The following is a 24,112-nucleotide window of genomic DNA, read 5'->3' as shown; positions in this document are numbered from 1 at the left end:
GCAATTGCACAATTTCCATAAATGACTCTATTCATAGAAATATTAGGGGTGTCAATATTCTTAATTCCCCATGTGAATTATTATTATATCTTCTGTTCATGGGTCTCAGAAAAATACGTATTTGATAAAATTTATCCGACAGGCATATTATTTTTATGACATTCCGAGAAAATCTTATTAACGTATTTCTTATGCATTTCATGCATTTATACATGTATATTGACCCATGACCAGATGGCGTTATATACGCGTATATTATATGTATATGGGATATGGGAAAAGGTTATGGCGTTATATACGCACCACCACCTGATTAGCTAGTATACGTGTAATGACCCGGCCGGTTGTTTTGAATATTATAACCCCGTTTCCCTATTTACTGCTCAAATTATGTCTTGCCATTGATTTATGACTTGTATGCAAAATTTGAGGTCAATCGGACTTGATTCGATAGGTTTCGGCATCGAATGTAGAAGTTGGAAATTTCATAAGACTAAAGTTTCAAGTGAGTTCGCACAAGACCCAACTTTGAACGAGAATATATATATATATATATATATATATATGGAGTTATGTGATAATCTACCTATCAAATGAAAGATATTCGAGTCTAGTTTCTAATTCTTCAAAGCGTTCGTCATTTGGACATTCCTACAATAAGTTACAATCAAATACCCAAAGGCTATCTTGTAGCTCGCTACAGAGCTCGCAAGACCAGGCTTTAGCCTGGCGAGGCCAGGTGTAAGACCAGGCTTTAGCCTGGCGAGGCCAGGTATAATACCAGGCTTTAGCCTGGCGAGGCTAGCCTAAAGCCAGGTTTAACCAGGCTTTAGCCTGGCGAGGCCAGGCCTATCGCCTGGTCCGAAATTTTTGGAGTATCCATTCTTTTATTGTTATAACCCGACCCAACTTCGATAAATAAGCCTTGAAGCTCATTTTGGAGCAAAAATCTGATATTTTTAGAGAGAAGGGAGAGTGTTCTAGAGAGAGAAAGAAGCTCAAGTACTTTGTTCATCAAGATCTTGTTCAAGCTTTGAAATCCAACAAGGAAATATCACAAGATCTTCACCCAAGAGGTAAGGTTCTAACCCCTAGTCTTCAATTTCGAGTTTGGGTAAAGATAGGTGATTAAGAGTATGATTCTTGGGTGTAATAGTATCGTTTATACATATCAATAAGGTTTATGAAAAGATTGTTGAGTTCAAATGGGTATAGATTGAGTTGAAAATGGTAGAAATCTTCAAGACTTTAATTGAAGATTTGAGGGTCGAGTTGATGTCGGAATCTGATGAATTTTATATGGTTAGACTCGGGAGAGGACGAGAATTATTATTCTGCCATTTTTGACTGGTTTCGAGACGTGGGTCCGGGGCCGAATTTTGGCCGATTTCGGATTTTGGCCTATTTATGTAGTTTTTCCGTTGGAATTCAATTCTTTAGCCTATGTTGATAGTATTATTCTGATTATGGATAGATTCGGAGCTTTAGGAGACCGAGTCCAGAGACGAGGGCATCCCAGAGTAGGATTTTTACGCTGTTAAGGTAAGTAACAGTTTTAAATCTGGTACTGAGGGTATGAAACCCCGGATTTTTATATCATGTGATTATTTTGGAGGTGAAGCACATGCTAGGTGACGGGCGTGTGGGCGTGCACCGAGGAGATTGTGACTTGGTCCGTTCCGGGAAACTGTAAAGTTGAATAATTTGTTTTTTAGCTATATGCTCTCTATGTGTTGATAAAATTTGACTGTAAATCATGCTTAGGTTATGTGTTAGTACTGTTGGGACCCACAGAGGTCGCGTACTTGTTGAATTGCCTACTAAATGCTATATGTACTCAGTCTCAGTTTTTACTTGCACATTTTATCTCAGTCTCTGTTATTGTTATTAATACATCATATCATTGTTGTTTGGGCTGATTTCATGATTATTGAGAGCCCGAGAGACTGGAGAGATTTATGACTAAGTGAGGCCGAGGGCCTGATTGTGAGAATATTTTTGGGATCGGGCTGCACGCCGTAGCAGGCCATGTTGGCTTTATATATATTATATTATTGCACGTGAGTTAGCCGTGCAGATCTATATATTATACTATTGCACGTGAGTTGGCCGTGCAGATCCAGATATTATTATAGCACGTGAGTTGGCCGTGCGGATCCAGATATTTATATTATGGCACGTGAGTTATCCGTACAGCACGTGAGTTGTCCGTGCTTATAGCGCTTAGGCTGTAGGAGCCCATCATGAGTCTGTACAAATTCAGTAAGCGGGTACCCATTGAGTGAGGGATGGGAGCCCAGGGAGTGATGAGGGCTGGGAGCCCGGTGAGTGATTGTTGTTCTGAGAGGTTGTACTTAAATTCCATTTGTTGTTGCATTTAGTTGTTATCTGTCATTGTTGTGAAATCTCTGAAAGATTGTTGATATACGGATTACATGAACAGGAACTGTATAAAAATTGATTTGACATTAAACTGCCAGATTTGATAGCATGTCTATTCTTTGCTGGGATTACTGGAAATGAACCATAACTATGTAGCTCGTTACTATCTTCAGTTCCTTATTTATTATTGTTACTTGCTGAGTTGGTTGTACTCATACTACACCCTGCACTTCGTGTGCAGATCCAGGTATTCCCGGACATAGCGGGTGTTGATCCTTTCGCGCGGTTCATTTTCAGGAGATTTTGAGGTAGCTGCCGAGTTCCGCAGACCTTGTCTCTCCTTCTCTATCTCTTTGTTCATTGTATTTGGTCTCGGACTACTATAGACTATATTTTCCAGAATTGTATTCCTATTAGATGCTCATGTACTCAGTGACACCAAGTTTTGGGGAGTGTTTATATTGTATTTAAATATTATATTTTCAAATTTGAGAGAAATTATGGTTTATTGAGATTTTTGGCTTGCCTAGTATTGAGATAGGCGCCATCACGACGGGTGAGATTTTGGGTCGTGACAAGTTGGTATCAGAGCCTAGGTTACATAGGTCTCACGAGTCATGAGCAGGTTTAGTAGAGTCTTGCGGATCGGTACGGAGACGTTTGTACTTATCTTCAAGAGGCTGCAGAACCCTTAGGAAATTTTCTCTTTCTTGTATTCTGTCGTGCGAATTTGTTAATTCAGGAAACTAAATTTCTGCTATTCTATTCTCTCACAGATGGTGAGGACACGTACTACCGGATCGGACGGTTAGCCACCAGTGCCACCAGTTAGGGCCGTGAGAGGCCGTGGTAGAGGCCGGGGCCGAGGTAGAGGTCGAGGTGTAGCTCGTACCACAGTTGGAAAAACACCTGTAGTACCACCAGTTATTCCAGCTCAGGAGCAGGTTCCAGATATAGTTGAGCCGACAGGATCAGCTCGGGCACCAGCTGTGCCCATTGAGATTGCAGGCATTCAGGAGACTTTGGCCCAGATATTGGCAGCCTGCACAGGTCTTGCTCAGGTGGTTTTGGCTCAGGCCGCACCTGCCACTTCTCAGGCCGGGGAAGGTACTCATACCCCCGTTGCCCATACTCCAGACCACATAGTACAGGGACTTCAGATACCGGGGACACTACCAGCCCAACCGGTTGTAGCTGCTCAAGCCCCGGTAGTTCCTGTTATGGCAGATGATGAGCAGAAGAGACTTGAGAGATTTGAGAGGCTTCGACCTCCACCATTTAGCGGTACTGAGTCAGAGGATGCTCAGGATTTTCTGGATAGGTGCCAACGGATGCTTCAGACAGCAGGTATTCTGGAGACCAGTGGGGTCTAATTCACTACTTTTCAGTTTTCTGGGTCTGCACTCAGATGGTGGGAAACTTACGAGAGACGTAGGCCTGTTGGCGCAGCCCCCCTTACTTGGCATCAGTCCTCCGTGGTCTTTTTGGAGAAGTTCGTACCTCAGTCCCGCAGAGAAGAGCTGCGCAGACAGTTGAGCAGCTTCGCCAGGGTGATATGTCCGTGACGCGGTACAAGATGAGATTTTTTGAGTTGGCTCGTCACGCAATCTCGTTGGTTCCCACTGATAGGGAGAGGATTAGGAGGTTCATTGATGGCCTCACATATCAGCTGCGGTTACTTATGACTAGGGAGAGAGTATCTGGTGCTACTTTTGATGAGGTAGTGGATATTGCTCGGCAGATAGAGATGGTTCATAGCCAGGAACATGGACAGAGAGAGGATAAGAGGCCTCGTGGTCCGGGTGATTACAGCGGTGTTCCTTCAGGGGGTCAATTTCACCGAGGTAGGGGTCGTTCTTGCAGACACGCTTAGATGGGTCGTTCAGCTCATCGTGGTGCATCAGCTAGCCATGGTTCTTACACTGCTCACTCAGGCCAGTCTTCATTTAGTGCACTACCAGCGCAGAGTTCTCATCATGCCTTGTCTGCACAGGCTTCTGCAGGTCATCCCTCGGGATATCAGGAGCAGCAGTTTCGTCAGAGGAAGGGTTGTTTCGAGTGCGGAGAATTTGGTCTTTTCAAGAGAGAGTGTCCTAGGCTGTTGAGTGGGGTTTCACATCAGAGTTCTCGACCGACGGCACCAGCACCAGCAGTTACACTACCCGTCCTGCCATCTCGGGGTAGGGGTCAGGCAACTAGGGGTCTCCCTAGAGGGGGAGGCCGATCAGGAGGCGGGCAGGCTCGATTCTATGCTTTTCCTGCCAGGCCAGATGCTGTTGCTTCAGACTCAGTAATCACAGGTATTGTTTCAGTGTGCCACAGGGAGGCTTCTATATGATTTGACCATGGTTCCACTTATTCATATGTATCATCGTATTTTGCTCATTATCTGGATATGCCCTGTGAGTCCTTAATTTTACCTATTTGTGTGTCTACGCCGGTGGGCGATATTATTATTGTAATAAAGGACTTTATCAAAGGCTTGAATATAATCCCAATAAGTAAAATTAATGCGGGACTTGTTAAGGCTTATCTGCCTTTCTTTCATCGTGGATATTCCCCAATCTTCAACAGATATAATCTGTTTGATTATGATCTTTGAGAAGTTATAAACGTTCTCGTCTGTGCTATAACCAGAAAAGTGCTGAAATTCTACGCTGTCAGTACTGGTGAGTATAGTTTCATAATAAGAACGGGTTTTGTATGACTCACCCGGATAATATAATCCATTTATCAAATACCTTTGAAATATCTTCCATGGTTCTTCTTTTCTCTGAATATCAGAATTTTCTAAAAGAAATATCATTTTTTTTAAGGCAATTTCTCATAGGAATTGATATCATCATTGTCCGCTTTTGTAATAGAAGCAAAAGTATCACTTTGCTTTTGAGCAGTCAAATATTTCTGCAAGTGTGCGTATAACGGACTATCTTTTGGAATATCTTCCAGATGAATGGATGGTCATACCATCGAGGACTCGCCTTTGAGAGATATCCTCTCATTAGTCAAACTTTTTCTTCCCATTTGTATAACTGGGGAGTTTGATATGGATCCGTATGACGATCCTGAAGGGGATGTTCTTCCTTTGGATTGTGGGGATGATCTTCCCCATCCTCTACCTCTACCTCTACCCCAGGGGGGTTCCATCCTGCAAGTATTCACGAGATAAGAAATCTGGCAAAGAATTATCAATTCCTTTTTTGTATTGAATTTCAAAATCAAAAGGGGCTAATTGAGCCTGCCATCTTGTAAATATCATTTTTGAGGCATCATGTTTAAAGTCTTTGTTAAACATGTATTTAACAGATTGTGCGTCAGTTTTTATCAAAAACTTTTGATTGTATAAATCATCTTGGAATTTTAAAACACACTTAACTATGGTTAACATTTCATGAGCCACAGTAGCGTATTTTCTCTGGGCTTCAGATCATTTTCCAGAGTAAAATCTAATCAAATATTCATGCTTATTACTGGGATTTATCTGTTTCAAAATCCCTCCGTAACCAATATTGGATGCATCTGTCTCTATAATCTTTTGCCATACAGTGTTAGCAAGGGCCAGGCAAGATAAAGATTTAACACGCTGTTTAAAAGTTTTAACCAAAATAGTATGACTATCATCCCAAGGGCCTTTATAATCCTTTTTTAGTCTATCATATAAGGGGGCTAAATCACGAGACAAATCTTTATAAAAAAGGTGATATATAATTCAAACTTCTCAAAAATCTTTGTAACTGAGTTCTATCAGTAATAACATCGGGAAATTTTGAAGCAAAATCAATAGATCTTTGAATCGGAGTTATCTTTCCTTGACAAATATAATGTCCTAAAAATCGGATATTAGTTTGGAATAAACTCATTTTTTGTTTTGAAATAACCAAACCATTTTGTATAACAATTCTTTTAAAAATATCCAAATGCTTAATATGCATTTCAAATGTTTTGGAGAATACCAAAATATCATCAATATAAACAATGACAAAATCCAGATAGGGGTTGAATATATCATTTATAATTTTTTGAAATTTAGAAGGGGCATTTTTTTAACCAAAAGGCATAACATTCCATTCATATTACCTAAATGGAACATTAAAAGCAGTTCTATAAGTATGCTCTTTAAATATTTGAATCTGCCAATATCCAGATTTTAAATCAAATTTTGAAAATATTGGCATCATATAATCTTGACAATAAATCTTTTTTATTAGGAATCGGATATCTTATCCACTTTAAAAACGTATTTAAAGGTTTATAATTAATAATCAATCTAGAAATACCACGTTCTTTTTCAGCAGCGTTATTAACATAAAAAGCTGTGCAAAACCAAGAAGATTTTGAGGGTTTTATCAAATCCTTTTGTAACAAATTATCAATCTCTTTCTTGCAGAATTCTACCAGTTCAGCGTTCATCTGACAAGGTCGAGATTTAGTAGGAATATCATCCTCAGAGAAATTATCTTCATATGGCAGAGAGACAATATGCTTTTTTCTATTCCAAAAAGCATTGGGATGCTTAGCACAAATATCAATAGCAATATTTTCGAAAATCAATTTAATCTTTTCCTGCACTTTAGTGGAATTCAAAGTATCGAATATATTCATACTAAACAATTCCAATTATAATGAATCAATATGTCTTTGCTTCATATCAATTAAAGCATTAATATTTTTAGTTACGGGATCTGTAACAAAAGTATAACTTATCTCTTTATCCTTATAAGTAGCAGAAAAATCTTTTGAGTTTATGCTAGTGAAAGGATAAATAGCGTTAATAAACGGTGTTCCAAGTATAATTGGAGGGTATAACTGATTTTTCACCAAGAAAAAGAAATGAGGAATGCAGACTTTATTCTGACAAATACAAGTATTAGATAATTTATACTTTATATCTAAAGCATATCCTGGTGCAGACTTTACCATATGAGTAATTTTTTGAAAATATTTAGTAGGTACTCGACCTTCCTGAATGCAGCTAACATCAGCTCCACTATCAATCAGCAATATTTGTAATAGAAAAACTATTATCAATAAGAATAGTACATTTAATATACCATCTATGAGCAGTGACAATTTACATCATTCCCAAAAACATATCATGTTGAGAATTAATTTTAATAGGGTTTTCATAAGAAATATTATTTTCAGAAATACCTTTGTTTTTATCATCAGATTTCTCAGCTGGAGAATTGATTTTCTCAATCTGAGTAATCCTATGATCACAAATCATTTGATTTTGTTTAAGAGATTTGATCTCTCATTTCAAGTTTTCAACTTCAACCTTTAAATCATTGAAAGAAGAATCTCTTGCCGGAGTAGTATTTTTATTTAAAAAACGGTTATTAACCTCTATTAAAGAATAAGGAGCAGAATATTCAAATTCTTTTTTTGAGTTTTCAAATGATTTAGAAGAACTTCTTGATAAAAAGTTATCCGGTTTGAATATCAAACCTATTGATTTATCAAAAGATTTTGCTAATAAATTAGATACTACTTTTGATTACAAAAATGAAGTTTGGTCAGAGTTTAATAAACTCAGAGGTTATCCCAAAAAGAATAGTAGGCATGCTGATAAACCCAGAATGCGAACTTATTATTACGATCGTCCTACTCCTAAGATGTCTTAATAGAGGGACGTGATTGGAATCAGACTAATACGTCTTATAGTGGTTTCGAAATTTATGAGTGGAATCTTGATGGATTGACTGATAGACAATTGACTATTCTTGTGCATAGAATGCTTATGTATGCAACTATCTGTAAGAGTGTGAAAAATACAGATAGAACTATTTGCAAAATGATTGTTGTAGGTTTTACTGGCCAACTTCGTGGCTGGTGGGATAATTATTTGAATGCTGATGAAAAGTTAATGGTTATTAATGCAATAGCCACTGACGAAGGAGTTGATAACTTAGGCATGGCTCTTGTAAAAAATAGAGAGGATGCTGTTTATACCCTTGTTCTTACTATTTTAGAACATTTCAATGGTAGATTTACCAATCAGCATGAGACTGTTCGTACCCTACTTAATGGTCTTAGATGTAGGACCTTAGGGGAATTCAGATGGTATAAAGATACTTTTATGAGCAGGGTTATGGAGTTACCCGAAAATAAGTTTGACCATTGGAAAGCTAAGTTTATAGATGGCCTTCCCTCCTTATTTGCTGAAAGAGTTAGAAAGACTCTAAGAGGTAGCTTTGGTGAAATTACGTACAAAGATTATACCTATGGTAAGTTGATAGGAATTTGCACACAGGAAGGGATAAACCTGTGCAATGAGTTAAAATTGTCTAGACAGCTTAAGATAGATAAGCTTAAGGAAAGAAATCAATTAGGAGACTTTTGCACCCAGTTCGGACTACCCGAGACTTCTACTCATAAGAAGAAGAAACATAAGTAGCATAGATACCCTAACCCAGACAGTCCTTATAGGAGAAAGAGAGCTAGATATAGATCCAAAGAAGAGCGTGATGCTAAGAAAGCCCATCGCAAGTCCACTAGATTTACCAAAAATAGGTCTAAGCGTGATCTTGCTGATATTAAGTGTTATAAATGTGGAAAATTTGGCCATATAGCTCCAAATTGTAAGCTTCAAAAGCTGAAAATCTTAGAACTAGACAATGAGTTACGTGATAAGGTTTATGGTTTGTTATATACTTCTGGATCAGAATCTGATTATTATTATTCTGAGTTAGAATCTGAAGCTGAAATAGATTTACTTGATTTATCTGATAGTGATAAAAATATTGATAATACTTGTGCAGCTTGCAAAGGTAATACATGTACTTGTGATGATGATGAATTTTATAAATTGCAATCTCAGTTCGAGGATTTAAATATGAAAACTATTACATCTGATAATGTAATAGAGCTTTTAATATATATATATATATATATATATATATATATATAAAAATCAAGTAAATCTATTTCAGCTTCAGATTCTGATCCAGAAGTATATAACAAACCATAAACCTTATCACGTAACTCATTGTCTAGTTCTAAGGTTTTCAGCTTTTGAAGCTTATAATTTGGAGCTATATGGCCAAATTTTCCACATTTATATATAGCTTATCGAATATAGCTTATATATATATCGATATAAGATGTATATATACATTTAATATATATATTATACTATATATACATCTTATATATAGTATATAAGATGTATATATAGCTTATCGAATATAGCTTATATATATATATATATATATATATATATATATATATATATATATACATCTTATATCGATATACTATATAAACATCTTATATACTATATATATTCGATATTAAATATTGAATATTAAAATTTAGGATGTTAAATAAAATTTAGGTCATAATTCTATAATAAAATTTACAAAGCATTGCCATAGATATTTTTTTTAACATCCTTTTATCTCTAATATCTATTTAAATTTTTTTTTAAAAAAAAAATATGTTGCGCCCACTTAGCCCGTTTAGCCCGCGGGCCGAGACCGTTTAGCCCGGGACCATTTGGCCCGTTTAATTTGGGACCGGCTCGGGACCAGGACTGTTTGGACCGGCCCACTTGGCCCGTTTAGGACCGGGACTGGCCCACTTGCCAGCCCTACCCACAGACTATGGTTTTGTATCAGACTATGACCAACATAATCCTGTGACATCTAGAGAAAACTTTCAATCACCATCCCAATTCATCAACCAAAGTAGTTCTAGCACACCTCAGTCAACCTCTACTTCTTATTCAAGATCATCTTCTCATTCCCCTTTGCCCATAACACTTCCAGAAATCAGGAAATCCACTAGACCACATAACACACCTGCATACCAATAAAATTATGTTTGCAACTAAGTATTACTTACTGATTTGACTAACTCTTGTTTCATGTCACCAATTCAACCTAATATGTTACCCTTTACAGCCCTTTCATTTGCCAACCAATCCTTAATTAACTCCACTTCTTACCTATCAGAACCTACCTCCTACTCTCAGGCTATGTTGCATCCAGGTTGGCAATAGGCTATGGCTAAGGAATTGAAAGCTCTTGAACTGAACAAAACTTGGAAAGTAGTCTCTTTACCTACTGGGAAGAAAGCTCTTCCCTGCAAATGGGTCTACAGAGTGAAGTACAAGTCAGATGGTTTTTTGGAAAGGTTTAAGGCTCGTTTGGTTATCAGGGGAGACACACAAAGAGAAGGCATAGACTTCACTGAAACCTTCTCTTCAGTTGTTAAGATGACAACAATCAGATGTCTAATTGCTATTGCAGCAAAGAAAGGATGGCAAGTATCACAACTAGATGTGAACAATACCTTCCTACACGGAGATTTGCAGGAAGAGGTATTTATGAAATTCCCAGCATGACTATCACCACCTTCACCCAACCATGTTTGACTTTTTGAAAAAGTCTCTGTATAGACTGCGACAAGCGTCAAGACAATGGTATGCCAGGCTCACTGCAACCCTCAATTTCAAAGGGTATTCATATTCCCTAAATGTCTATTCATTATTTTTTAAGAAATCAGCAAACAAAACTACTATAGTTGTTGTATACGTTAATGATATCCTAATCACAGGGAATGACTCCAATGAGCAAGTAGAACTTAAATTATTTCTTCATTCTGAGTTCAAAATCAAGGATCTAGGGGATGCACATTATTTTTTGGGGTTTGAAATTATTAGAGAAAACCAAGGAATCATTTTGACTCAAAAGCGTTATACCTTAGACCTCTTGTCTGAGTTTGATTGCACGCAAATGAGACCAGCCTCATCTCCTTTGGATCCCACTCAGAAGCTTCGACCAGAGCAAGGTACTTTGCTTCAAGATCCCACCTTTTATCGTCGATTGTTGGGGAAATTAAATTTCCTCACACATACTCGACTATACCTCTCCTTTGCTGTGCAACACCTCAGTCAGTTCATGCAAATGCCTCGTCAGCCTCATCAAGATGCAGCTTTTCACTGCCTCAAATATCTCCTCAAAGACCCTGGTTTGGGACTTTTTCTAAACTCCAGATCTGATTATCAGCTGCTTGCCTTTTGTAATTCCGATTGGGGATCATGTCCCCAATCTCGGAGATCCATTAGTGGATTTTTCATTAACGTGGGAGGCACTCTTGTTTCCTGAAAATCAAAGAAGCAGACTTCAGTCTCTCTTTCCTCTGCTGAAGCGGAGTATCGCTCAATGAGAAGAGTTACAACGGAAGTTACCTGGTTGGTTCGTTTATTAGATGATCTATCTATTTCCCCTTCCTTGCCGGTAAATCTCTTCTCTGATAGTCAGACGGCTATCCACATCGCCAAAAATCCGGTCTTCCATGAACGTACCAAGAACGTGGAGTTGGATTGCCACTTTGTGCGGCAACAATTTTTGGCTGGAATCATCTCACTCTCTTACATCCCGTCCAAATCTCAGCTAGCGGATATCTTCACAAAACCCTTGGTTGGGCCAGCCCACAATTCCATTGTTGGCAAGTTGGGTGTGGTTAATACCCCCTCTAACTTGAGGGGGTATTGGAGATGGTTATTTAGCTGGTTATTCAATATCTACCATAGCATAACCAAATTTTTTTGTCTTTTCATAATTCAACAGATCTCAGCCGTCCAATACAAAGCAAGTATTTTAATCTCAAACGTTCATCTCATGTTGACTCATTTTAATCAACACTGGTGATTTGGCACAGCTGTTAACTTTGGATATCTATTCTAAATTATTCCCTGTGCATGTGAGTACGTGATAATGCAGAGAAAACTGTTTTTATATTCTTGCATATTAGAAAGTTTGTTAGGATTAGACAAATAGAAATATTACACCTGTAAAGTAGCTGAACAACTTTTGATTCTTTTATCTATTTAAATACATGTAAAGTGAATGAATAAATACACAAAAAATTCTATACTGCTTTCTCTACAGTATTCTTTCAATTATTGGGAAGCTAATTGAAGATAGCAAACGGAAAAATTGTGTATGCTAAATAAGCAATCCAATTTCTGGACACATAAATTATAAAAACATAAAGAGAAGCCAAAAACGAAAACAATGGATCAAGTTTAAGCCTAGTGGCTATAAATTTACTGTTCAACACTTAGATGAGAGTTTCTCTAGTTCTCATCTCCACAATTCACGTACCACCTCTTACCTCAAAAGAATTTTGTGGTCGAGAAAAGAGTAAAAATAAAAATAAAAATAAAAATAAACTGTTTTCACAAGCAAGAAAAGTGATTCTCCTCTCTTTGTTAAGGACAAGAATAATTAACAAAGAACAACTCCAGGAAAAATGAGTGAAAAAATGGCTAAGGACAAGGCAATTGGGGTAGCAGTGGACTTCTCAAAGAGCAGTAAAGCAGCTCTAAAATGGACCATTGAAAACTTGGCTGCTAAAGGTGACACCATTTACATCATCCACATCAAAACTCACACTCTCAGTGAGTCCCGCGATCAGCTCTGGGCTAAAACTGGTTCTCGTAAGTTATCCGATCAGTATAATTTAATCAGTTATAAAATATTATCTGTTTTATTTTCTCAACAATTACTTCTTAGCAGCTATCTGTAGTTATTGTTAAGTGATATGATGGTGTAAATATTCTTCTTTTTTTTTGTTAGCACTTGTTCCGTGGGTGGAGTTTAGGGAGCCAGATGTGCTGAAGTATTATGATATCAAGAGTGATGTCCAAGTTCTTGATTTGCTTGATACAGCTGCTAAGCAGAAAGAGGTTTTGATCTATTAATTACGGTCAAATTTTTCTATAACAACCTCGTTTGTTCCAGATTTTTTTGGTTGTTATATAGCGATGTTGTTATAGAGAGTTTTGACCGTATATGCTAATTGTTGCATTCTCTTTAGTCATTTCTTGATTTTTTTTACAGATAAACATTATGGCAAAAGTGTATTGGGGAGATGCCAGAGAAAAGGTATGTGACTCTATTGAAGATCTGAAGTTGAATTCATTGGTCATGGGTAGCAGAGGCCTAAGTACCATCCAAAGGTACTTATTTTCTATAACTCTAATCCATTTCTATTCTTCTCTTTTTTCACTCTATAAATACTGAATTAACGTTTGAATATGTTCCTTTTGGTGTGGTGCTGATAAAACAGGATAATGTTGGGAAGTGTAACAAACTATGTATTGGCAAATGCTGCCTGTCCTGTGACTATAGTAAAGGATCCTGATTTCCACAAGCATTGATGAGAAGTGAGTGCCAAATGAATAAGTGTTTTTTTTTTTGCTAATGAATGAATAAGTGTTTATTTTTTTGCTAATGAATGAATAAGTTGAAACATGAATGGTTTTTATATGATTTCTATCTCTTAGGATTTAACTTATATATTACAACAGATTAATTACTCTATTTTCTACGCTATCATATCAGGTTTGATATGACTAGTTTTATGTTATTGTAGGTTATAAAATTACTATGCACTGTTAATGTGCAGTAGTTAAAATTCTTTCTCTTATAGCTAACTCTCAATACTACAACGAGACAGCTTCGGTCTGGTTTTGATCAGAAATGTGAACTAAATAATTTGCGACCAATATTTTTCTGGTCAATCTTCTCTCCCCTTCTTTGGGGGTGGAATTTGTGGCGTCAACCCATCGGGTTTATCGTTTTTTTAATTTCTTCTCTAGCATTTCGGGGTATAGGTCTAACCACCTCAATTCTCCGTTTCTGGCATGCTATAGTTATTAAAGTCTCTCGACGGCGGGAATGGGAGATTATCGGTAAGCCAGATGCTTCGCAAACCATATTCAACTTTAAGGCATTTCGTTGCACTTTAATCACCCTCGTGAAGAGGCGCACTCTGATACCATTGATGTCCAATAACTTTTATAGTAATTGTTGGATCTACTACTACTTCATCCATTGAGTATAACAGAGTAAATAATGGTATAGCAATGAACATAAGGATGATACTAGGATATATGGTCCGAAGAATCTCGATAGTTGTTCCATGAACAATCTTTTGCGGGATTGGATTTTTTTTATAGTGAAAATGCCATAAAGCGTGACCCAAGATCCATGATACGAAAACCAAAATTAGAATAACGAAGAAAAAGTGAACTATGAAAAGCACTTTATAGTAGTGAGTCTATGTTGCTCTAATGCTGGGATTATGCTGGCTTGAGCTGGGGTCTACCGGAAGCAGCAACTCTGCCTGCACAAGGTAGGAGTAAGCAGAGACGGATTTGAGATTGATGTTTTATGGATTCAACCTTTAAAGTTTTTAGTATTGAACTCATTGTATTTTTAAAGTTATGGGCTCATAGTGTTATATATTGCAATATTAATGAATTTTTACACATAAATTTATGCTTTGCGCCAGAAGTATTGGATTCAGTTGAACCCGGAACTGATACATTGCATCCGACTCTGGGGTAAGGCTCCATACATACTACCGCCAGACTCCATTTATGAGATTCCACTGGGTTTGTTGATGTTGTAATGTAACTATGTATTCACTTTGATAGCGTTTAGTTAGTGTGACATAAGACATTATGGGGTTTAATTTAAGCCAGTAACTAGTAATCATTTAAATTCATTTTAGCATAAGATACTGAATTGAGGTAGGCATTAATTGTAGAGTAGGTTAAAAAACAAAGTGATATTTACTGAAACATTTAAATGTGGGGTGGTTGAAAAGGAATTATTGGGGCAGAGCTGCTTAGTTGTGTAACTAATTACTTGGTGCAAAACCCATTATAGTACCTCCCAGGCCCCAGCTATCCCTTGATATTGACCATACTTTTTGTTTGTTAAGGGTCTAACCTTTAAGGGCTCCAAAGAGACAAAGCCCAGCATTTCTATGTCCAGGCCTATTAGCAGTGGCCCAAATACAATTATTGCCGCGTAAAGTACACAAATAGCCCTCAAAGTGGATGGTCTTAGAAATTTTCATAAATCACTATGGTCTAGTGGCTATTAACTATAGCTACCATATACATATTTACTTCCTATATCTAATATTTCATTGCTACCGGATTGTATTCGTGTATTCGCGCTACTGTATTCATAAATACAGTTACGGAATTTGCCTAATAAGTAGGGACTCCAACTGTTTAATAACGGAAAGGGATCAATTAGCGTGTATCACTCCTATTTAACTCAACAAAATCAATTCTATAAAATTTCGTTGTTACTGTGATGTATTCCATGTATTCGCGCAACTGTATTTATAAATACAGTGAGGTAATCCGCCTAAAAATAGGGATTATAACTATTTAATTATGTATTTCATATATTTGTGAGACTGTATTTAGAAATACAGTAAGGTAATCCGCCCAAAACAGGGATTACAGCTGTTTAATTATGTCTTTCATGTATTCGCGCGAATATATTTATAAATATAGCGAGGTAATCCACCTAACAAATAGTGATTACGAGTGTTTAATAACGGAAAGCACAATATTGAGTTGTATTCAATTTCACTATATTGAATTCAATTGTATTCAAACAACAAAAAATCAAAAAATATGGTGTATACCGTTCTATTCAATTCGACTGTATACATTGTAATCAATTCACATATATTTATTATTCACTATTATACATTGTATTCAATTCACCGTATTCAATTCGACTGTATTCAAATAATAAAAAATTACAAAATAGTGATATTCGACTGTATTAAAAAAATAGACCTTCGGAATACATTAATACAGGCGAAAATATAAGTATTTATACAAAAATATAATGTATTTGAGTGTATTTGTACAAAATATAATGTATTTATATCATTATATGTGACTCAATAGCAAAGAAGAGAAGAAAGTTTGTTGGAGATGGCATTTTTCGGCAAGCAAAATACTGCATATATTGTATTAAAACTAAAAATGGAGACAAACAAAAATCCGACCCTCAAATCTTCTTCGGCGACTATGCTTCAGATTTCCAAAAGCTCAATCTGTAGCCATGGCCAGATCTGTTCGCCTGCTCTCTCTTCGCTTCAGATATATTCTCTTCGCTTCAGAAAGTCCACCAAAAATGGTTGCTACGATGACTGCCTTGATGGAAAAGGGAGAGAGATTTGAGGGAGAGGAGAGAGAATTGCGAATCTTGCTGATAGAGAGAGAGAGAGAGAAAGAACACAACTGGCGTATTTGACACCTCAATGGTAGGGTATAAAATAAATACCTATTTTGCTATAAAATAAAAAATATAGCTATAAGTAATAATATTTTGAAATTGTTTTGGTTTATAATAAATAGGGTGTAATAGTTTGCTATAGGATGTAAAATTTCTAATTTTTATCCTCGCTTGCCCATGTGCAGAACTTCAAGTTTAGCAAGTGTTGTCCCTCGCTTGTCCCATTGACAACATTTTTTAACTTTTGACCTTGAAACTCTGTCTATAGAACAAGCAGGGATCAAAAATTAAATACCACCCAAAAAAGTGTCATATTTCTGTAATTTTTTTATTATTGTTGCGGATTAGTTCAAAATGCTCCAGCAGATTCCGAACTGCATGGGTTGGGTTTCGACAGAAAAATAAAGAAAAAATACAAAGTCGAGGTAAGATGAAGAGCACACCTTGCTTGGAAAAAATAAGAATGATTTCAATTTTATTCTGCTCCTACATGGTGTAATATAGTTCAAACAGTGGTGGAAATTAAACAACCTTTAAAAAGGGGTGTTATTCGACAACACTTAATAATATAAAAAATTGCTTAATATATGCGTGTAAATAATTCTTTTAAATACAATATTTATACGAACAATAAGTTGCCATCGCATAAAAATAATACCAAAGTAAATATCACTTTCAGACGAAAAATAAAGTCATAAAACGGATATACTCATATATCTAAATTCATTACAAGTCGAATTGTGACAATAGATTAATACTACTTATGTAAAATACTACACCTCTGGTTGTTATTTTCAGCTGGAACAACCGGCATTATGATCAACACCGTATTAATTGTCATGGACAACTTTATACCTTACAAGGAAAGCTACAAGAAAATAAAGTAAAAACCTTATGTGGGGTTTTAAAGTGTTAGATGCGTTAGAAGATACTATGATTATTAGTGGCCCAAACAAGAAATAAATACCAAATTAAATTTTCAGCTCCACAAGATACTATAAGTATCATTTTCAGTAATGGCCCATTTATAGTGCCAACTAATTCTTTGTGGAAGTAAGGTCATTTTCCTATATCTCCCACTATATAACCTATATCTTTTTCCTAAAGGAAGTGAAAGGTTCATTGATTTTTTTCTTTAGGAGGGTACCTATTCCTTCAGTTATTTCCAGTTCTACCATGTTGCCATTTAACTCCTATTTGGCAACTTCTCTTGTCATGTCTGTATATAGTGAAATCCTCTATGTCCACTCTATTTGGGCTTATTTCATTCCATTACTAGTATTTTTAAAGAAACATTAGGGGTGTTCTAAATATAAAAGTTCTCTAAATTTAGTATTTAATCGTAATTAAACCTATTGTACGTTTAACATCAACAAATAAACCGTAAAATCGTAGCATTTAGATAAGTTTGTGTTTGTTCTAGGTTTTTTCTAGACAACCTACTTCATGTGATTTTAGGTCTAAGTCGATTGATCTTCGAACATTCGATAACTATAATGTCCCACCTATGTATCAGTACATTTACCCTCAGTTTTAAAGAGAAAGTTTTTAAAATCAAGTTACTTAATCAGTTAAACATAAATTTCTACTATGAATATATATGGGTAAAATTATTTGAAAAAGAAGAAAGGGAATAACATGTTGTGACTTATAAAAGTACATTAAATTAACATGTCAAACTATTTACAAAAGTCGATGGATAAAAACATATTAAAAATTAGAAGAAATAAAAGATTGATGATTAGAAAAGAACAAAAAAGAAACGCCGTAGGGTTGGGGGAGTTAGTTAGGAGCGGACCACTGACCAAACTTTGATATTCCTCCAACAACAAGCTTGTGATTGTGGACCTAGCAATTGGTAATATTGTTTGGGAGTTGGGATCCCTTTAATTTCTCAGGTGGACAAAAAAAACATCCTTTTTGGTCATTTTCATAGTTTTCCAAATTAACCTAATGGTAGGTATGGCCTTGGATTTGCTAGCCAGTTGAAAGTACTCACAGTAAACTTATTGCACTTAGCATGTGCAATGTTTCTTTTCGTTACTATTTGGTGTGCGGTACGTGCTTTGGAAATGATAATTCGGACTTATATCACGAAGTTTCTTTTGGAGGAAAATATCTCCCTATAAAAAGAAACTTTCTACCTAAAGCTCGTGAGACTTCTAATTCAAAGTGATTACTTGTCATTCAATCACAATCTTTAGTAGTCGTGCATGTGCATTTCAGTTGGTTGTCATCTCCGTTTATAGAGGCGGAACCAGGATTGCAAGGTCGTGAGTGAATTATTGGATTCAATTAAAATCTGCTTTGTATATAGGGTGTCTACTATTAATATATCACTATTTTCTAAAAATATATACAGATAAGTATACATGAAATTTTTACCGAACTTTACGGGTAGCGGTGATCCCTCTAAGTATAGCGTAAGTTTGCCTCTGTCTGTTTAGTTAATTAGCAAATATCATGTACGAATACATTTTTTTGGATTCCTCTATTCTTAATGGTTTTGGATTTCAGTCTAAGAAGATAGAAAACCTTTTGATAAAGAACACTTTATTAATTTATTAGGCAAAAGACCCTTATTCACACCTGATGTTTACATCAAATTATGCTAATTTATCATGATTAAGTTATAAATTACTATCAGCTATGTCCATTTATAAATAGCTCATTACCAAAATTGGCCAATTTATAAAATATTATTAATATTAGCCAAATATTACTAATATTAGCCAATTAGTTATTTGTAGCAAACAAAAAGTCAAATTTTTGCTTTCTTTTGAGTGAGTGTTATTAGAATAGATTGGGTACATCTTAAGAAGCTTGAATCTCAGTTTTGGGATGATTTAGTGAAGTTTTGAGGTGGTTTGAATTGAAAATTCAAAGTAAAAACTGAACATGAAAAAAAATAATATGTGTATCATATTTGTATCAATTGTGTATCACATGTATACCTGTGTGTGAGATACATGCGTGATACATGTTTGATACATGTGTCGCAGAAGAATTTTTTGAACTTGATTTAATTACGAATTTTGATACAAAACCAGTCCAAATCACCTTCAATCTTCCTCAAATTTTGTATATTGACTTATCTATATGTTTTCAATGAATTTCAACTATAGGTACAAATTTTCAATGGGTACATCTTAAGGAACTTGAATCTCAGTTTTGGGATAATTTAGTGAAGTTTTGAGGTGGTTTGAATTGAAAATTCGAAGTAAAAACTAAACATGAAAAAATGATATGTGTATCATTTGTGTATCACATATGTATCATATTTGTATCAATTGTGTATTACATGTATATCTGTGTGTGAGATACATGCGTGATACATGTTTGATATATGTGTCGCAGAAGAATTTTTTGAACTTGATTTAATTACGAATTTTGATACAAAACCAGTCCAAATCATCTCTAATCTTACTCAAATTTTGTATATTGACTTATCTATATGTTTTCAATGAATTTCAACTATACCTATTGAAAAAGTTCCTTTCGCTTAGATTTTTGAAATATTGTATTTTTTTTTTTGTATTTCATCACCTTATTTGCTACCTCATCCATGAAATTTCCTTTTCGTCTTGCATCTAATGTTGCTAATCACGTTTAAAAATATAGAAAGAGATTTTTCATATGATTCTTTGAGTGAAAGAACCTTATTTATTTGATTTTTCAATTTTTATATATGTTTGGCTAGTTTTGGTAAGTCTATGACTAATGGCTAGAGGTTGGTAAGTTGAAACTTATTTGAGACATTTGTATAAGTTTCCGGTTAAGAACGATCCCAACATAAGAAAAAAGTTAGGAAAGTTAGATTGTGGACTTTATAGGGTTATCACCAAAGGATGTGGTGCAGTGGATGAGACTGTTTTTTCCGTAACCAAAGGTCTCGGGTTCGAGCCCTGGGTATGGAAAAATTCTTGGTAGGAAGCGCTTTCTCCCGAATGGGACCATACGCGGCGCGAATACGGGTATAGTCGGGCTCCAATACGGGTACCGAATATCGGGTGGGAAACAAAAAAAAAAAAACTATATATGGTTGATTTTTATCCTTTACACGACTCTCATGTCATAACCAAGTCATGTGCTCCACTTATTACTTTATTATTTTTCAAAACGATCTTGCAAGCTGAAATTTGAACTATTAATTACCCACTGAAGTTAGCAATAATTATGTAAGAGCGCTTGTTTAAGGAAAGCACAACAAATCAACATAGAGAAAATGACACAACAACAGGTGGAATTATTATAGTTAACTATATGAAGTTCAAATTTATTATGCTCCAATCTTTAATTAGTTGGAATTGATTGTGTGAATTCTTTGTATTCACTTTACTCTATTCCAGATCCAAATAATATTTTGAAGATTTAACCAAATTAGACTATGTTTAATTTATTTGCCAACCAAGCAATTAAGGAAATTACCTAGATGGAGTTGTAAAACAGAAGTAAATGAAACTAAAATTTAGCTATAAGAATAGAGGAAATAATATCTTACCAATAGTTAACTAACCTGCTTTGTTTTAGACAAATGACAACGGAAATTATTTTATACTTTTAAGTGTCCCTATTTCTTTCTTTTCTTTTTTGTTCTGTAAGGTAATTCAAACATTATATCTATTTATCCAACTAAACAATTTCACAATGATACCCAAAAATTGAAAACTTTAAAATCTAGGAAAATGAGCTATATAATTTATTTTAATCCTTCCTTTACACGACTCCAATGACCATGTCACATACACAAAACTATTACTTTAATATTTTTTTCAAAACGAACTTAAAGTTGAAATATTTGTTTTATTGGATTCGCTTAGCTTACTTGGCGAATTCCTATTTTCCATAAGTGAGATAGAAGGATTCAAACCTCATTAATAATATAGAGTTCCGGTAAAATTTTATGGGTTAATATCAAACCATATCAATTTACCATGGTTAGATGACTTAATACAGTGAAAATGTATATTGATTAACGAATATCAAGTGAGCCGGTGCAAATAAATTTTTACTGTAGCATCCTCTACCCCTTTACTCTCCCCTGATGTAATTAAAAAAACTTAAAGAAAAAGAAATGTGTACTATTAGGCTAGTGAAGTAAGCAATAATTATGTTAAGAGCCCTTGTTTAAGCAAAGCCCAACAAAAGCAAGATAGTGATGGTGGCAGTGTGAGAGAGAAGTAGAAGGCTCCTCATTTAAGCAAAAGCAATGCCACCTATAGCCCACCAAATACTACTTCTTGCGCTGTTTTTTGGTCTGCTTTTGTAGCCTCACTCTCTACCATCATTGTTCCCTTTCCATTACTCTTATTATTATCCAACCTTCCCTACTTTACAACACTTACATTTCCATTAATCATTGCCCACCTTCACTCTTCTAATCAACAAGATTCTCCATTTTCTTTTTTTAAATCTTTTTTCTTAAAAAAAAATACCCCATTTCTTGTTTTTTCATTTTTACCCCATTTTCAGAAGCAAACATGGTTGAAGTTGAAAAAACCTTATGGATAGGCCTGTGTCACACAATGACAAAAAAGAGGTCTCTTTGGAATTTCAGCCACAGCTCAAGCATTTTATTCCACTAGAGCCTTGTACCAAGTCCAAGAACCAAACCCATTTTTCTGCATTGAAATTTAAGGTTTCAAAATCCCTCAAAAATCTTTATCACAAAGCTAAAGTCTCAAACTTTGGTAGTAGAAGGTTTGAATTTGATGGCATTGTGATGACCAACTCTGTTTATTGTGCTTCTCCTGGTTTTCTTGATGATAAAATGGAGGTTTTGTCTGATAATTATAGGGAAAATGGTGGCAAGATTGAGTCTTTAATGTGTTTGAATGAAAAGATGATAGGTAGAGAGAGCTGTTCAAGTTCTGGTATTTTGGTGTCAGAGGAAACTGTGAATGAAGAAGAAGATAGTGGGTCTGAGGATTCATGTTCTCCATCTTCAATTGTTTGGCATATTGAGGAGAATGAGGTCCAGCGGCATTGTGCTAATTCTGATGTTTCTGAAGAAGTAGAGAAACCTTATGTGAATAAAAGGAAGTTAGAGAAACAAGGGTCTTGTTTGTCTGGTAAGATTTTATGTGTTCTTTCTATTCATATATTCTTGTTCTATTTTTGTACATGAAGGGAGTCTTGCCGTAACCGGTAAATTTGTCCCTATGTGACTAGGAGCTCACGTGTTCAAGCTCGCCGAAACAAACTCTCGGCAGAAATGTAGGTTAAGGCTGCCTATAATAGACCTTGTGGTCCGGCCGCGCATAACGGGAGCTTAGTGCACCGGCCTGCGCTTTTTTTATTTTTGTATATAATGTGGCTGTTTAATAAACTGGATTTTGGTGTAGAGATTGAAATGATGAAGGAGAGATTTTCAAAATTGCTGTTGGGAGAAGACATGTCTGGTTGTGGAAATGGGGTTTGCACAGCACTAGCAATATCAAATGCTATAACTAATCTATGTGGTATGTTACTTTTATTGTCTATAGGATTCTCTTTTAATTGTGTGGATTTGATTTATGGTGACTAAGTTGTACATTTTTTTTACTCATTCCTCCTTTTGTTACCATTAGCTACTCTTTTTGGGCAAATTTGGAGATTAGAACCTTTACCTCCAGAGAAAAAGTTAATGTGGAGGAGAGAAATGGAATGGCTTCTCTGTGTTAGTGATCATATTGTAGAACTGATACCCTCTTGGCAAACATTTCCAGATGGAACCAAGCTTGAGGTAAATCTGGTTTCTTTGAAGTTATTCTTGTACTTTAAGCTATCTACCACTGTTGAAAATCCTGCTCCTTTGGTTTGAGGACGTGGCGGGACTAATCTTTTATACCAATCACTTTATCAAATGTTTTGAAGGGGAGCCTTGGAGCAACGGTAAAGTTGTCTCCGTGTGACCTATAGGTCCATGGTTCAAGCCTTGGAAGCAACCATTAATGCTTGCATTATGGTAGGCTGTCTACATCACACCTCTTAGGTGCTGCCCTTCCCCGAATCCTACGTGAATGTGGGATGCTTTGTGCACCGGACTTTATCAAATGTTTGGAGATTTTGACAATCACTTACATTTTTACTTGTAATTTTGAAAATGGACTCATATGTGGTGATGTGTTAATCTGTTATCTATTTCAGATCATGACGTCTAGGCCGCGGTCAGACCTTTATATCAACCTTCCAGCACTTCGTAAACTCGACAATATGCTTCTTGTAAGATAGCCATTCCTTGTTCCTTGGGAATTGAGTCTTTGCTGTTGAATGCTGAGTGATATATTCTAAAGTGTTTGCTCCTTTCACAGGAGATATTAGACAGTTTCAGACGCACAGAATTTTGGTATGTTGAGCAAGGGATCTTAGCCTCGGAATCTGATGGGTCGTCATCTTTCAGAAATCCTCTCCCTCGTCAAGAGGAGAAATGGTGGCTTCCCGTACCTAGAGTTCCCTCCGGTGGCCTCAGTGAAGATGCAAGAAGGCAGTTGCAGCACAGACGTGACTGCACAAACCAAATACTGAAAGCTGCATTGGCTATTAACAGCAACACCTTAGCTGAAATGGATGTGCCCGAATCATATTTAGAAGGCCTTCCTAAGGTACAGAACTACAATTCTTTTAACTGATGTTTGTATACTACAATTCACCTGGGAATTACTATTTGCAGTTACTTAATTTTT

The 24,112-nt window shown here is 35.9% G+C and overlaps 2 protein-coding genes and 1 long non-coding RNA gene across 3 annotated transcripts in view; 2 read left to right on the top strand and 1 right to left on the bottom strand.

Moving 5' to 3' along the window:
- Positions 1 to 5,140: 5,140 nt before the first annotated feature.
- LOC104098015 (uncharacterized) lies at positions 5,141 to 12,272 on the bottom strand. The gene is made up of 3 exons (XR_001969556.3): positions 11,576 to 12,272; positions 11,087 to 11,488; positions 5,141 to 5,530 (listed from the first exon to the last, which is right to left on the bottom strand). It is a non-coding gene; the product is annotated as an uncharacterized lncRNA (long non-coding RNA).
- On the top strand, positions 12,254 to 13,715 carry LOC104098008 (universal stress protein PHOS32). The gene is made up of 4 exons (XM_009604656.4): positions 12,254 to 12,829; positions 12,969 to 13,078; positions 13,233 to 13,351; positions 13,462 to 13,715. Exons 1-4 carry the CDS (start codon positions 12,643 to 12,645, stop codon positions 13,550 to 13,552), a joined length of 507 nt encoding a protein of 168 aa, XP_009602951.1. The 5' UTR covers positions 12,254 to 12,642; the 3' UTR covers positions 13,553 to 13,715.
- A 7,966-nt stretch (positions 13,716 to 21,681) lies between these two features.
- LOC104098000 (rop guanine nucleotide exchange factor 7-like) overlaps positions 21,682 to 24,112 on the top strand; it is a 3,803-nt gene continuing 1,372 nt past the window's right edge. The window contains exons 1-5 of the mRNA XM_009604647.4: positions 21,682 to 22,519; positions 22,793 to 22,909; positions 23,018 to 23,172; positions 23,577 to 23,651; positions 23,741 to 24,031. Coding sequence (XP_009602942.1) covers positions 21,952 to 22,519; positions 22,793 to 22,909; positions 23,018 to 23,172; positions 23,577 to 23,651; positions 23,741 to 24,031 — 1,206 coding nt within the window. The 5' untranslated portion in view covers positions 21,682 to 21,951. The remainder of the gene's footprint in view (positions 22,520 to 22,792; positions 22,910 to 23,017; positions 23,173 to 23,576; positions 23,652 to 23,740; positions 24,032 to 24,112) is intronic.

The sequence above is a fragment of the Nicotiana tomentosiformis genome, chromosome 2 (assembly GCF_000390325.3).
Source record: "Nicotiana tomentosiformis chromosome 2, ASM39032v3, whole genome shotgun sequence".
Classification (NCBI taxonomy): Eukaryota; Viridiplantae; Streptophyta; class Magnoliopsida; order Solanales; family Solanaceae; genus Nicotiana; species Nicotiana tomentosiformis.
The sequence above is the reverse complement of the archived record's forward strand: the minus strand, read 5'-3'. Positions and strand labels throughout refer to the sequence as shown.